Source organism: Strix aluco, chromosome 6, assembly GCF_031877795.1.
Source record: "Strix aluco isolate bStrAlu1 chromosome 6, bStrAlu1.hap1, whole genome shotgun sequence".
Taxonomy (NCBI): Eukaryota; Metazoa; Chordata; class Aves; order Strigiformes; family Strigidae; genus Strix; species Strix aluco.
Window position 1 is genome coordinate 22,974,618 of NC_133936.1, and position 12,689 is coordinate 22,987,306.

Sequence of the window (12,689 nt, forward strand, 5' to 3'; positions counted from 1 at the left end):
CTTGGCTTGCTTAAGGGGAGAAATGCTTAGATGCTATCTCTATTTGTGTTGATCATATGATTCATAGAGAAATGAAAACTGCATTTTAATATATGATACTGCAATAACGTGCATGAATAATAAACTAAGCATCCTTTGTTCAAAAGGTTCTAGAAGTTTTTTGTGAATGCTGTTTTTGACACAGTGGCTGTACAGAAGGTTTTGAATTGATGAATATCAGCAAACTCCCTGCAGGTTATATAGGCAAATCTATGTCATTATAAAGACCCTTGCTACTTCAGTGTCATTGTGGTGTGGTCAGAAATTTGGGGTTTCTTCTATTCCAAAAATTACCTACAAAATAACCTTATGAAGGCAGAAAGAGTAATAACCTTTTAAGGATGAAGAGCTGCTGTGGGCCAGAAATTCTGGCAATTTTAGGTTAATTTGAAATATGTTGTGCACAGAGCTTAACTGTGAGAGAGAGGAATAAAAGCTGTGTGTTAAAAGTTTATCAGTCTCTTTTAGAAGAGATGTTTAGGAAATCACAGCTTCTGGTATAAGCTGGAGAGGGAAGTGAAGGGACCATGCAACCTTAGCAACATAACAGCATATGAAACAGGATTTTTAAAATGACCTGTAATTAAGTATGTGGAGCTGCTCTTTTACAAGCACTAAAACAACAGATCTGGTTGAAGGTTTCTAAACAGCCTTTTTCGCTTTCAGAATTTCAGGACAGAAAAAAAAAAAATTGTAATAAATGCATATGTTCTTCTATTGAAATCTTACTTCAAAATCTTTTTTAAAAAATAATAACAAAAAGATGCTTGTTAGGGTACCAGCTTATTTGGAATGAGATGACAGATTTTTTAGAATCTTGTAAAATAAATGATGACAACTTAATGTAAAATACTTTGTATTATTGTACATAATAATCAGCAATCTATCTTCTTCACCTTTCAGATCAGCTGTTCCACGTGCTGGCCATGCACATGCGCCTCTACAGTATAGACTCTGCATACAATCCCTGGAGAAAACTAACCCAGCCAATGCAGGATAAAAATTCAGAGCAAGTATTTTAATTTACCAAATATCAGTTTTACGTTATGAAAGGAACATCCTTGCAGAGGGCCTTGGGGTAACTCTGTATTAATTTAAATTCTCTGTGAGGTAGGCTGATGAACTTAACATCTAAAAATTGTATGTATGTATTTGTAAAAATAAATTTGCAAATTTCTTTTACATAAAATCTGACACATTCCAGTTTTGAGTTGAAGCTTAAATGCACCACTTCCAAGCTTAAGCACATGCAAATTTAATAGTATTGGGTAAGTGGGGAGGTGCACTGTTGTTCTTGGTACGGATGCTAGACAAAATTTACATCAAGATGAAGTTCATAAATCGTTTATTGAAAGTTGAGCAATGACTAATAACTGTTACAGAAATAACATTAGTTGAAGCTAAAAATTTTCATAATGCTTGTTATTTTAAACAAATTATTTAACTGAGTTTGCTTTTAAAACATTAGCCTTACATATACAGCTGTACAAGGATTAAAAATATAATAAATGGAGCCATGTATCTGTGTTCTGCAAGGACTCATCTCTCAATTTAAGACCCTTCACTTTTCAGATTCTACCCTGATGGTGGGAAGAAAGGGTTTCTTGCCTAAAACCAGATGATTAATTTTTCTCATAAGAGGAAAACATATGGTTTATTTTGTCTTGTACCTTGAGCATCATCTTCATAGCTACATCTTCTTCATAGCTTGCAGTAATGTTGGAAAGACTGCTTTTTTAGTGCCTATTCAGCTGTGTATTTGTCAGTGTGTTTCAAGGAGCCTGACGTAGAAAGCATCATGGGATTTCAAAAATTTATCTAGGATAGGGATGCCCCAATCCTAATCTGCAAATTAGGAAAAATTATTAAAAAGTTTGTGCTTGCTTCTAGTTTGAGATTTTACTGTGTGTCCTCTTGGACCCGGGTCTTCTTTTGCAGTCAACATTAGGTTATTGCAGGAATTAGACCAGATTAACAGATTAGTTTTTATAAACCATTAGCAGAACAAAGCATCAAAAGTTTTATAACCTGAAAAGCTATGTTATTCAGCGTGCATTCAAATCTCTTTGAGAGTATGTTTTTGTGTGATTCTGCCCTGGCCTAGATTGAGCAGTGGAGCAGTATTAATAAATTTGGTCTATGGTTGACTGAGTTATACCAGGCAAAATTAAGATCATGTTGATAAGCTCTTGACAGTCAGAATGGCTGTGTGTCTGATCATGCACTTCTCATTTTGATATTTGAAGAGCTTGGTGGCTTTGGCAGCAGCTGTTAACAGACGGGTTGCTGTTTCTGCACAGGCAACTTGTTTTTGCCCTTACAGGCTTGATGGAATTCACCATGCATTGGTCATATCAACGTTAGATTGCTGCAAGTTAGATTTCGTGAGGCAGTATTTTGAATCACCTAGAAAGGAACAGTACTGTAGACCATAACGACCTGCTTTGCAGGAGGTGTTGCGGATTGGGAATGCATTTGAGCAGTTCTCTCGTTTTCTGCACTGGTTCTCAAGATTTCTTGGTAGACTTGCTGATGTTGGTTTGGCACTAAGTCATAACTGGTTTAGGAAGCTGTAACTGAGAAATCATCTATTTTGCCATGATACAGTTTACTGCTGAAATGCACATATGCAATCAAGCTGGAATTTTTTTGCTCACTCCTTGGAATGTTTTTTCCTACCTGTCTGCAGGCCCCAGAAAGCTGCAGAGGAGGCAACTTGGGGCATGTGTTTTAATGCATAAATTAGAGTATAAGATGAATATCCGTAACTATATATTAGAAATTTGGAGTAGTAGTTTCACTGGAAGATGGCATTTCTATGATTGGTGTATATGATATAATTGCACACTTTCTTAGAGTCACACAGCCTTTTGAGAAATCCAGAATAGCAAATTTTTTCAGGCACAGGAAGGAATGCTCAGAGCAGTTAGAAGGTGTTACACTGCTGTAAACTGAAGGAGATTAAGAGGGTGGTGGAGAAATACCACTGCAGAAGTCAAGCAAATTGTTCTACTGGGGACAGATCTGGTTTCAGTGGTGATCAAATAAACAATTATTGTGGTGTAAGTGGGGAATAATAGCTTCTGGCAGGGGGCAGAGAAGGAGCAGCTGGAGGCAGTAATTGTTAAACCCAGATGTGAATATAATGGACTAGTCCAAATAGCCAGAGTTTCAGGAACAGCAAACCTGAAATAAAAGGATATACAGTTTTTTTTAATCTAAATCTCTACAAAGGCTGAAATTTTTGTATCTCTTGACAGACAAAATGTGTCGGCAAAGAATGATTCGGTAAAGCATGAAGGATCTTTGCAGTAGAAGCAATTGCAGGGGGGGGAACTGCCTGATAAACAGAAATGCTGAAATATACTGGGTTATTTTTACTACAGTTTTTTGCTGTTGGTTTGTTCTAAGCAAGATCGCTTCAGTGATTGTTTATAGTGTCATACTGGGGCAACAAACTGCAGCACAAGGATGGGAATGAGCAGCTGCGAGTGGGAACCTCTTAAGTCACATCTCCATCACAGAAACTGTTGTGAAATGGGAAAAATAAAACAGTTTTTATGAAGATAGTCCAAGGTAGACAGAGAATAGGCTGATGGGACAATGGGGTTTAGTTAAAGTTTGTGCAAGAGGTGGTATATACATACACATGCTGCAACAGGATTTACGTGATCTATTCAGTAAACACACAAATCCGGCCTGAAACACCAGTGTCTCAGGACACGTGTTATGATACGGAGGTTTTGACAGTAATGCCAGCTTCAGGAGTACTTGCTCTTGGCTGTTTCTTCCTTCCTTTGTACCATCATCTTCAGCTGTGCTGATGTAACTTGAGCAGGCTGCATCATGAACAAAGTCAATGAACTAATCCATGCTTTTGAAAAGGTTAATTTGAATAAGTTTGGGAACAGGTGACAAGGGGGTGCTGGGGGCACAGTGGTGAAAGAGAGAATGGGAGATGCCTAATGTTAATACCGTTAGTGAAAGCCTGTGTTGTATAATGAGAAAAACTGATCTGCTGTAAAATCTGCTGTGACGCAATGAAGAGCAAATATGAAATTGTGATTATATCCTAGAGTGTAGCCAGAATAAATAGTAGAATTCTACTTTCTTATCATGAACATCAGAAGCTCTGTATTACTCTGACCTTTCTGCAGGCTGGGATTTGTGGGCTGTATTTCTCATCCTGCAAATACTGAAGAGAATATAAATTTGCCCTAGTTGATTAAGCCTTTGTTTAGCTGTATCCATATTCCTGTGTCTCAGGTTTTCTGTATCTGACAACTTGAAGAGGTGTGAGGCTCAAAACTTCCACTTTATTTATTGAATTTCGAGCTTTATAATCAGGTGGAGTTAGCACCAAACAAACATTCTAAGTGTCTCTAGCTGAGAGGAGGGGAAAGAGAGCCTATATGTAAGGAAAGGCCTTAAGCAAATGCTGCTCGTTTCGGAGTAGAACAGAATTTTCTGTTCCTCTGTATCCATTCCCAAAGAAGTGATTCCTGTATAACCTCTGTCAGGAGGAGGATGCAGAATACAGAGGCAGAGTTGCTTAGCTGTCAGCTGATGGACAGCTCTGGTATTGGCACAGAGAGAGGTGCAGCCCAATTACCTTGGTCTGGAGGAGAGGTCAGTTCCAGAGTGAAAGTCGAGCAATACATTTTTTCATTTTGGTACGTGTTTATATTGCACCATGCAGTTTATTTCCACTTCCCCCCCCACCCCTTTTTTTTTTTTTTTTTTAAATGGATACAGTATACAACTATAATACATTTCAATCATTTTATATTACTTTGGTCCCATCTGAAATTGTACTTGCTCTTATTTTATTCGGTGCTTCTTGAGGCACAATTTTTTTGTAAAGTGAGATTTATCAAGCTTTCACATATGCATTGAGGATTAACAGGATGAGCAATTTCCATAAAACACATTTCTAAACACATTTTATAAATTCAGCTTCAGTGTCATAATGGAGAAGTTGCTTAGGCTCTTAACAAATGACAGAGCAGTTTTTAAGTGCTTCATATGCTGCAGTACTTGACGTAAACGGAAGCAGCTTATCTAAAACCCTGACATTTAATATAGCTTTACTTCTCCAGTTCACATGAAATGCATAAATTAGACAAAGAATTCAGTTGGTCCTGCATGTGAAAACGGGTTCATTTATTTGTCATGTTGCCAGCCAAGCACAGTATTCTGTATATGTAAGAATACTTCCTAATTTTGTCAGAACTGATATTTGACTGAACTGTTACATCACTGTTAAATGATATTGATGTTGATATCCCTGTCAGAAAGACGTGTTCAACTAAATGTGACCAGAGGTAGTTGATCTTTTTTTTTGTCTTAATGTTATTCCCAATATTTTTTTTCCCGAATTTATGTGTAAATTAAAAATTCAAGGTGAGAAGTAATTTTAAGAGATGTCCATAGCTTTAAATCATTACATAATGAGGGTTATTTTAAAACTCAGTGTCATAGATCATCAAATAGAACTAACCACAGGTAAAAGTACAATTGAGACACTTAGTCAGATTAGCATCTTCATTGCCTGTATAATTTTGAAAATGAGACTTGGTAGTGTGATACCAATTTTTGTCCCCTTTGTCGTCTTTAGAATTCAATATACTGATTTTTAGAATATTTGGTTTTTGTTTAGGATGCTGCCATATAGAAATACCTATATATTTATGTATGTTTCAGTGTTTTAAAACAATAATTTTCTGAAATGATTGATCATAGCAGACAGCTTTATGGATAGTGTTTATTCTGTAGCTGTTTGGGTTCATTAATTCAGAAGGACCAGTTAGACCATGTTTTCTGTGGCTTCATTTATGTGACTGATCAACCAATCCATTTGTGCTCATTCTCACAATTGAGAGTGGTGCAAAAAATGACCAGAAACTTTAACCATTTATTAAAATTATTGCTTCAGAGTAACATGCCTTACTGAGCTAGGAGAGAGGGGAAGGAGAATAGTTAGAAAATATGTAGTTGGATAACACACTTAGTAGGACCAAAAGTGTTCTTTTAATCCTCCTCTTATATGACTGCTTTTGCATGTTAGAATTTGTATCACAGATGACTTCTAGCAGTGCCTTTTGTAGAGAGAAGTCTGAGTTTTCATGAAATCAATAGCTATATAGGGGGCTCCTTCCAAAAGCAGCATCATGTTTATGTGCCTCAGAGATGATGAACTGGTTGGATCCCCAAAGCTTTTAGAAGGCACTAAGGATCTTGTGCATGCATCCACATCGCACTGCCCGTTGCCAGCCTTTTCCAGTACCTGGTCTGCAAGAGCTCAGTTTGTCAGCTGTGTGTGATAGATGGCACCAAGGGGTTTTGTTGCCTCCATGAAGAGAGGCTTTAACTAAGCTAATGGAGTAGCCAGTGCCAGCTGAGTTGGGTCAGAGGAAGAGTTTGGTGCTCTTGAAAGAGACACAGTAATTGGATCCAACAACAGTTCACCAGTTGTGCTCTGAAAGGGCAGAGCTGGGACAGAAGAGGACTTAAATGTCTTGTCTGTAAGTTTCTTTCCTCAATCTGATTCTGTTTGTATAGAAACCCTCTATGCTGCAGGGGTTAGAAAGCCTCACTGGAAAGCTCTACAGTCCACAATGTCTTGCAGAACAACCAAAAGGAGGAGAGTGAGGCTGTGCTTTTGTGGGTAGATCTTAATAAGCATATATGTATATTTTCAATACAACTATCTAGCACTTCATCAGTTGTGGTTTACCTGCAGCGCAGTTAAGACTGCTGGAACAAAGCATGATGCTAACCTTGAAACTCTAGGAGGTAGATGGATTTTGATTTCCTGACATTCTCAGGTGGTTTTTATGGCAGGCCCAGTGAAGTGCCACATGGCTTAGAGGGCTATAGCTGCCCTAAGTAAGGGAAGCTCCTACCAGGAAAGGGAGAATTTCTTTTCCTGCAGTTTCTGACCAGTGAGAAGAATTACAAAAGAGGAGTTAAAAAAGATGAAAAGGCCTAAGGAGTGATGGAAAGAAAATGCCCTTCCGGAAGGGCAGCATTTTAATCTCAGGGCAATTGCAAGGAACTCAATAGCATGTGATGCCTTCCTTTGCCACATTTGCATCCGTTTGTAAGAAGCTGTTGAAGACTTTCTTTTCCGTGGGAGATTCAGGGTCAGTTATAGTAGGGCCTCACGATATAGCTCCTGTAGTAGTAATACAGATAAATACCTCGAGCAAACATCTCCTCCTCAGTTACTCCATTGGCATTCAACAGCCGACCAGCTAGCACCACCAGTGTTTGGGAATGGGAATAAGAACCCAAGCAGCACTTTCTTCTGTGCATGTTGCTGAAGGGGAAAAGTGATGATGGAGGATGCATATCACATTGTACCAGCCTCTCCTGCTTGAGATCTGCTTTGCACTCTGTATCAATTAAAGAGAGAAAGGAGAATGATTTTTTTTTTTTCACGGTTTTGATTTTTCACAATTTTGACTCAGCTGTTGAACTGACAGAATATTGTTGGTTCGAGTACTGTTGGATATGGCTACACAAAGCTAGAAAAATACTACCTTGTACCTGCAAACATTTTCTGCTTTTAAGTATAAGACTACAAGGTAATGTTATGTCATTCAGTGAATCTGAATAGTTCAAAAGTTTGCAGTATCTCTTTATGTGTTTATTTTCTGTCCTTCTAGCCATATGGGGTTTTTAATAAAAACTGTGTGTAAGATTGCATAATCCCACCTGTGGTGGCTGCTTGAGTCTTCATTTCCTTACATAAAGGAAAACAATACTTTTTCTAAGGTCTCAGTGTTTTCCCATAGGAGCAATGCCTGTGACATGAATGTAATTTGAGGATTCATTGTTGTTACAGCATGGATATATGTATACTTGTGAAATGCCAGCATGTTACTATGCAGTATATCTTCTTATTTTAGAACATAAATTCTAAAAGGGAAATACCGAATGTTCCTTGAGTCTTTTCATAGAAATAACTAGTTCAGGCAGTTTTGGAAAGTTATAAAATACTTTAAGAATCGGGTACCCAAATGGTAACTTCCTCATGAGTTATTACAATCCATTAAACATTAAATGATTTTAAAATCCAGATCTGTTAGCAAATTGTCAGGTTCAGCTTCTGCAAGCTTGATATCAAATATAATACTATTTAAAATAAAATGCAAAATAAAATACAGAAATGAGAAATGGTTTTAGAGTATCAGAAGTGATTTTCTTTGGGTTTTCTTTCCAGGCTGGTAAGTGAAGAGCTGCCAGAAGTTCCTGTGCTTTACAGAGATGTCTCATCCCTTTTGCTTATACAGATTTTAACCATGCCTCAACCATTGCACAAAGGTATGTTACAAAAATATGTATATTTAGATGATTATGTATATAAGGCTGCATTCATGGTGATTTCCAGGATGGTAAATCATAGCTGGTCTACTGTGTATTCTAAAATAATGTTTCTGACTTATCTACAGAAGGTGGCATTGAACAGAAGTTTTTTTTGTGGGTTGACAGGCTTATCTGTGTCCCCTGTCTTCTCACCTTATCAGTCAGCCTATTCAGTAAAGATACAAGAGCTGAGCAAAACCTATTAAGTACTTTTACTGAAGGAAAGGAGTCCTTTGTTTGACCTTCATCTCTTTGCTTAGAGGGGCAGCTCAATACTTCAAGTTGAACTGAGCCTAAGGGTGGAAGATTGTAATTTAGTTTGAATTTCAGAGTTTAAATTGCAGCAGTCTTACGTAATAGGAGGTCATGTAAGAAGATGGTAATTGCTGTAGTGCAGAAACTTCAGTGGAGACATCATATAGTATAATTTGGAATAAATATTAAATAGGTATTTAAGAACTAGATTTTTCATTACTAAAATCAAAACTGTTTTAAAACCTACATGTCTTTGTTTGTATAAAGGAACAGCTGAACCTGTTCCATCTTGCTAATAGACAGTGTATGTTCGAGCAGATGGGGTAGTTCAGACCCTCTGGTCTCTGGCTTGATTATTTATAGCTATGCTTTTATTTTAAACTAAGAACAAACAAGTATCTTTTTACTGCTTCACTGACAGTGAACAGAGTATCTGCGTTGGGGTCTGTGTGACAATTTTGAGTTTTGGTAACTTGTGAATAGTTAAATACAGGGACTGTTCTGCTCTTGATGCATACACCTAACTTGTGAAGTACAGTAGAAACTCTGTTTTCCCTTTCCCTTGTTCAGTCCTCACTATTGAATGTTCAGATTCAGCTCATGTGACTCTCTCTGTATCTGCTAACATTGTGGGTTGTGGTTTTTTGATTCAGTGTATATGTTTGCGGATTAAATATGTCCAATAAAATATTAGAATATGAAAATACCAGGAGAATAAAGTATTTTTGAATAGGAAGCCTATTGTCAAAACTAAATCTCTTCTTCTTTTTTTACTACAGTTTAACTTAACTTTTATTGCAAGAACTTCATAAAAGCAGTAAACAAAAGCTAATGTCTTCTGAAATACAGGGAAGGGAGTGGTGAATCCAAACTGTGGTCTTTTTGTAGTTTATATTCAAGCATTGAAAAACATCATTTATGAAAGTATACCTTATCCTAGGAAAGGCAACATTCAATTGCTAGTAAGGCATCCTGTGGAGAATTCTGTAAAATACCACATATCAGCAGCATGTTTTGCCTTTGCTCTTAGGTTTCATGTATGTTGCAGTTGAAAGGGAAATGGCAAGTGGGAGGAAGAAGATGAATGTAACCACTTCAAATCTATGAAGCATTAAATTGGAAATAAATTGCCATTTATCTTTCTAATTTTTGTTTCATCAAAATGGTTAGGCAGAATAAAAAGAAAGTCTTCATGATTTCTTTGTCCTGAGGTGTAGAATGCAGTTCAGAAAAATAGTTAAAAACAAATTTGTTTAGAACTTTTGTAATGGGTATGTAGGTCACAGAGTTGAATTCGATATCATTAATTCTTGGTGGAGACTGAGGCATGAAAAGGTGAAATGGCTTGTGCAGGGTCACATGGCAGGTCAGTGATAGGGGTGAACAAAATCTACATTTGACCCTACTGCCTCCTGAATTTTCTGTGCTGCTTCGGTGCTATTGCAGCATGCAGGAGCCGTGGACTTGGCTGGATGTCAGTATGCAGACAGAAGGTTGATGTCTGTGTCCACTGACAGGTGTTTTCAGTATATTCCTTTAACGGTAGACTTAACTACGTTGCAGAAGAGGTGGTGTTGCAGTCTGGTGTAGAATGCCACAGTAATGGTCTTAGAACACTAATAATGAAGGGAGAATCTGTAGGGTTTAGAATCCATGAAAGATTTTCTTCCTCTTTTAGCATGGACATTCTCCTGTAATGGTACTGGTTTTGCAGTATCATTTATTAGGTATGTTGATGTATTCAGAGAAATCATATTTGTATCCTTACAGGAAACTAAAACTGTTCATCAAGTATTAAATCTTTGTGTTCATACTCAAAATCCTTTTTGTTTACACAGTGTTTTTTAAAAACACTGAGTGGTCTGTAAGGAGGACCCAAACTTCATCTCTTACCCTCCAGATATAGCACGAGGAATCACATTAACTACCCTATTATCTGTTGGATGGGTGTTGGTATCTTTTTTCAATCCAACATCGATTAAAGCAATAAAAATGCCATTACTGTTCAGCCTCTGAATGAAGATTCAGAGAGGAAAATTGATCTGAACACATCACAAAGAAAGAACACTACAGATTAAATCTTTTTTTTTTTTTGTTAATGGGGGAAACTTTGTGGTTGGAGGTCAGAGCATCTACAAGCACTTACCAATTTACAAAGAAGGGAATGAGGAAGATAGTGTGTACCTCCTGTATAGTATAACCAGGAAAGTAAACACTGTGTTCAAGATACTAAAACCATTTGTGAATATGTTGTTGTTGTTGTTTGACACTAGAACATGGGCAGAGCTTTTATAGGATTCACATACTCAGCATTTTGAAATTGTGCAAGACTAAATACATAATAATCCACGTAGTCATTTCTGGTTTAATTCTGTGGCAGTTGTGCAGAGGATGGACAATGAGGATTTTGTTTCTAGAACCTCTAGCTCGTTTCTCACAGAAATAGAAAATGGTGTTGCATATGAAGAAAGGTGGTACAGAAATGGAGACAGTGGCTCAGTAGGTAACAAAACTTAAATCTGTTCTCATAAATTGAATTCAATACCCTCCACCACCCCTTTCTGCAGCACAATTTCTGTATACTGAACAAGTAATTTAATTCAAATTGGACATTGTTCTTTGTTACCACCAATTGTAAAAAAATTTATTTTCCCGGTACCTGGCTTGGGACCCCTGTGGCCAGATTTCTAGAAGTGCAGAGTGCTCATAGCTTCCAGTGATTTGTTTCTGCTTTGCATGTAAAAAATATCATACTCTTGCAAAGTATTTAAAAACTGGGGTCTGGATGAGCAGCGGTGAGCCTGAGCTTAGTAGATGCATGGAATTTGGTGGTCAACTGGCCAGCAGTGGCCTGGTGCTGTGCTTGGTGCCACACATGCAAGGAGGGCCATGCAAGTAGCATGGGGGTTTGCCAGCATGCTGTTACACAGCCAGGCACTGCTCTGGCATAGGCCACAGTGCTGCTTTTACAAGATCCATGATTTGGGAGTGATGGATGTGCTCTAACTTGAAAGCTGGTTTTGAGAGTTTAACGCAACCTCTGTGGACTGTGGGAAAGGTTTTCTTCTCTCATGTGTAACACCTAAATCCAGCCTCTTTTTTTTGCAATTCTGATAGGGCCCAGATGCTGAAGAACCTGACCTGGATGTTCTGACACATTCTTTTTCTATTAAGTTTCAATGACATGCAACAAAAATACAGCAAGCAGCGCTCGGGCGAACACTAGCACTTTTCTTTAATGACTGGATAAGGATCTTGACTAAATATAGAATGAATGTAATCAACTTGAATGGTATCCAGTTTCAACGTGGAAGCTGAAATATTTATCTGTATCCTGGAACTTTCAGTATACCTTTCATGGATTATCTGAAGTTCAGTGCTGTCTCACTTTGTTCTGAAGTTATTTTTTCAAATAACTGTTCAACCTTTAGATCGAGAAGAGTATTTTTAAAGGTTATTTATATAAAGATGCCCTTCAGAATCCAATAAAAAGGGTCCTAGGTCCTTAATTTTGCTTTTGGTTTGCTTTGTGGATTCTTTCTGCAGCCATTGCCTGGCAGCATATATCACCTAATTTAATACTGAAATTAAAAGATGTATAGTTAGTAATACACTTATTCATCTGCATATTTCTTGCACTAATGTTAAAATTAGATTTCTAGAAGTCTTTCTTGTATAAACTTCATTTTTAAGGGAGTTTGTTTAATGCATATAATGGGATGGGATGCTGTGAAGTAATTTGGTTCCAAAAAGTTTTGTTTAAAAAAGTTCTAAAAAATAGGAATGTAAAAGCATTTCTCAATATTATTCAAAAATAAGTACAAAAATTCTGCATTAACCTGTTTTGATTATAATGGCCTAGCCATAACAATACAACTTTTAGACTGTCAGAATATCAGATTAGGGTTTTTATGTACAAACACAGAAGTCCTAACTGCATTTTAGCGCAGCACGTTGCATAGTATATCATCTGCAACAGAAGGGAATGACAGCATTTACATAGTTTACTCCACAGCATACAAATA

The 12,689-nt window shown here is 37.3% G+C and overlaps 1 protein-coding gene across 10 annotated transcripts in view; it reads left to right on the forward strand.

The window, feature by feature from the left end:
* The window catches only part of UBR3 (ubiquitin protein ligase E3 component n-recognin 3), a 116,212-nt gene that overhangs the window by 88,935 nt on the left and 14,588 nt on the right, over window positions 1–12,689 (forward strand). For 9 of the 10 annotated variants that reach the window (XR_012623787.1, XM_074829065.1, XM_074829066.1 and 6 more), the window contains 2 exons: window positions 943–1,048; window positions 8,267–8,367. Coding sequence is in view for 9 of the 10 variants with exons in the window: in XM_074829065.1 (XP_074685166.1) it covers window positions 943–1,048; window positions 8,267–8,367 (207 nt within the window). In the remaining variant the exon portion in view is untranslated. Of the gene's footprint in view, window positions 1–942; window positions 1,049–8,266; window positions 8,368–11,781; window positions 11,892–12,689 lie in introns of those variants that run through there. The other variant, XM_074829070.1, reaches the window with a different exon arrangement.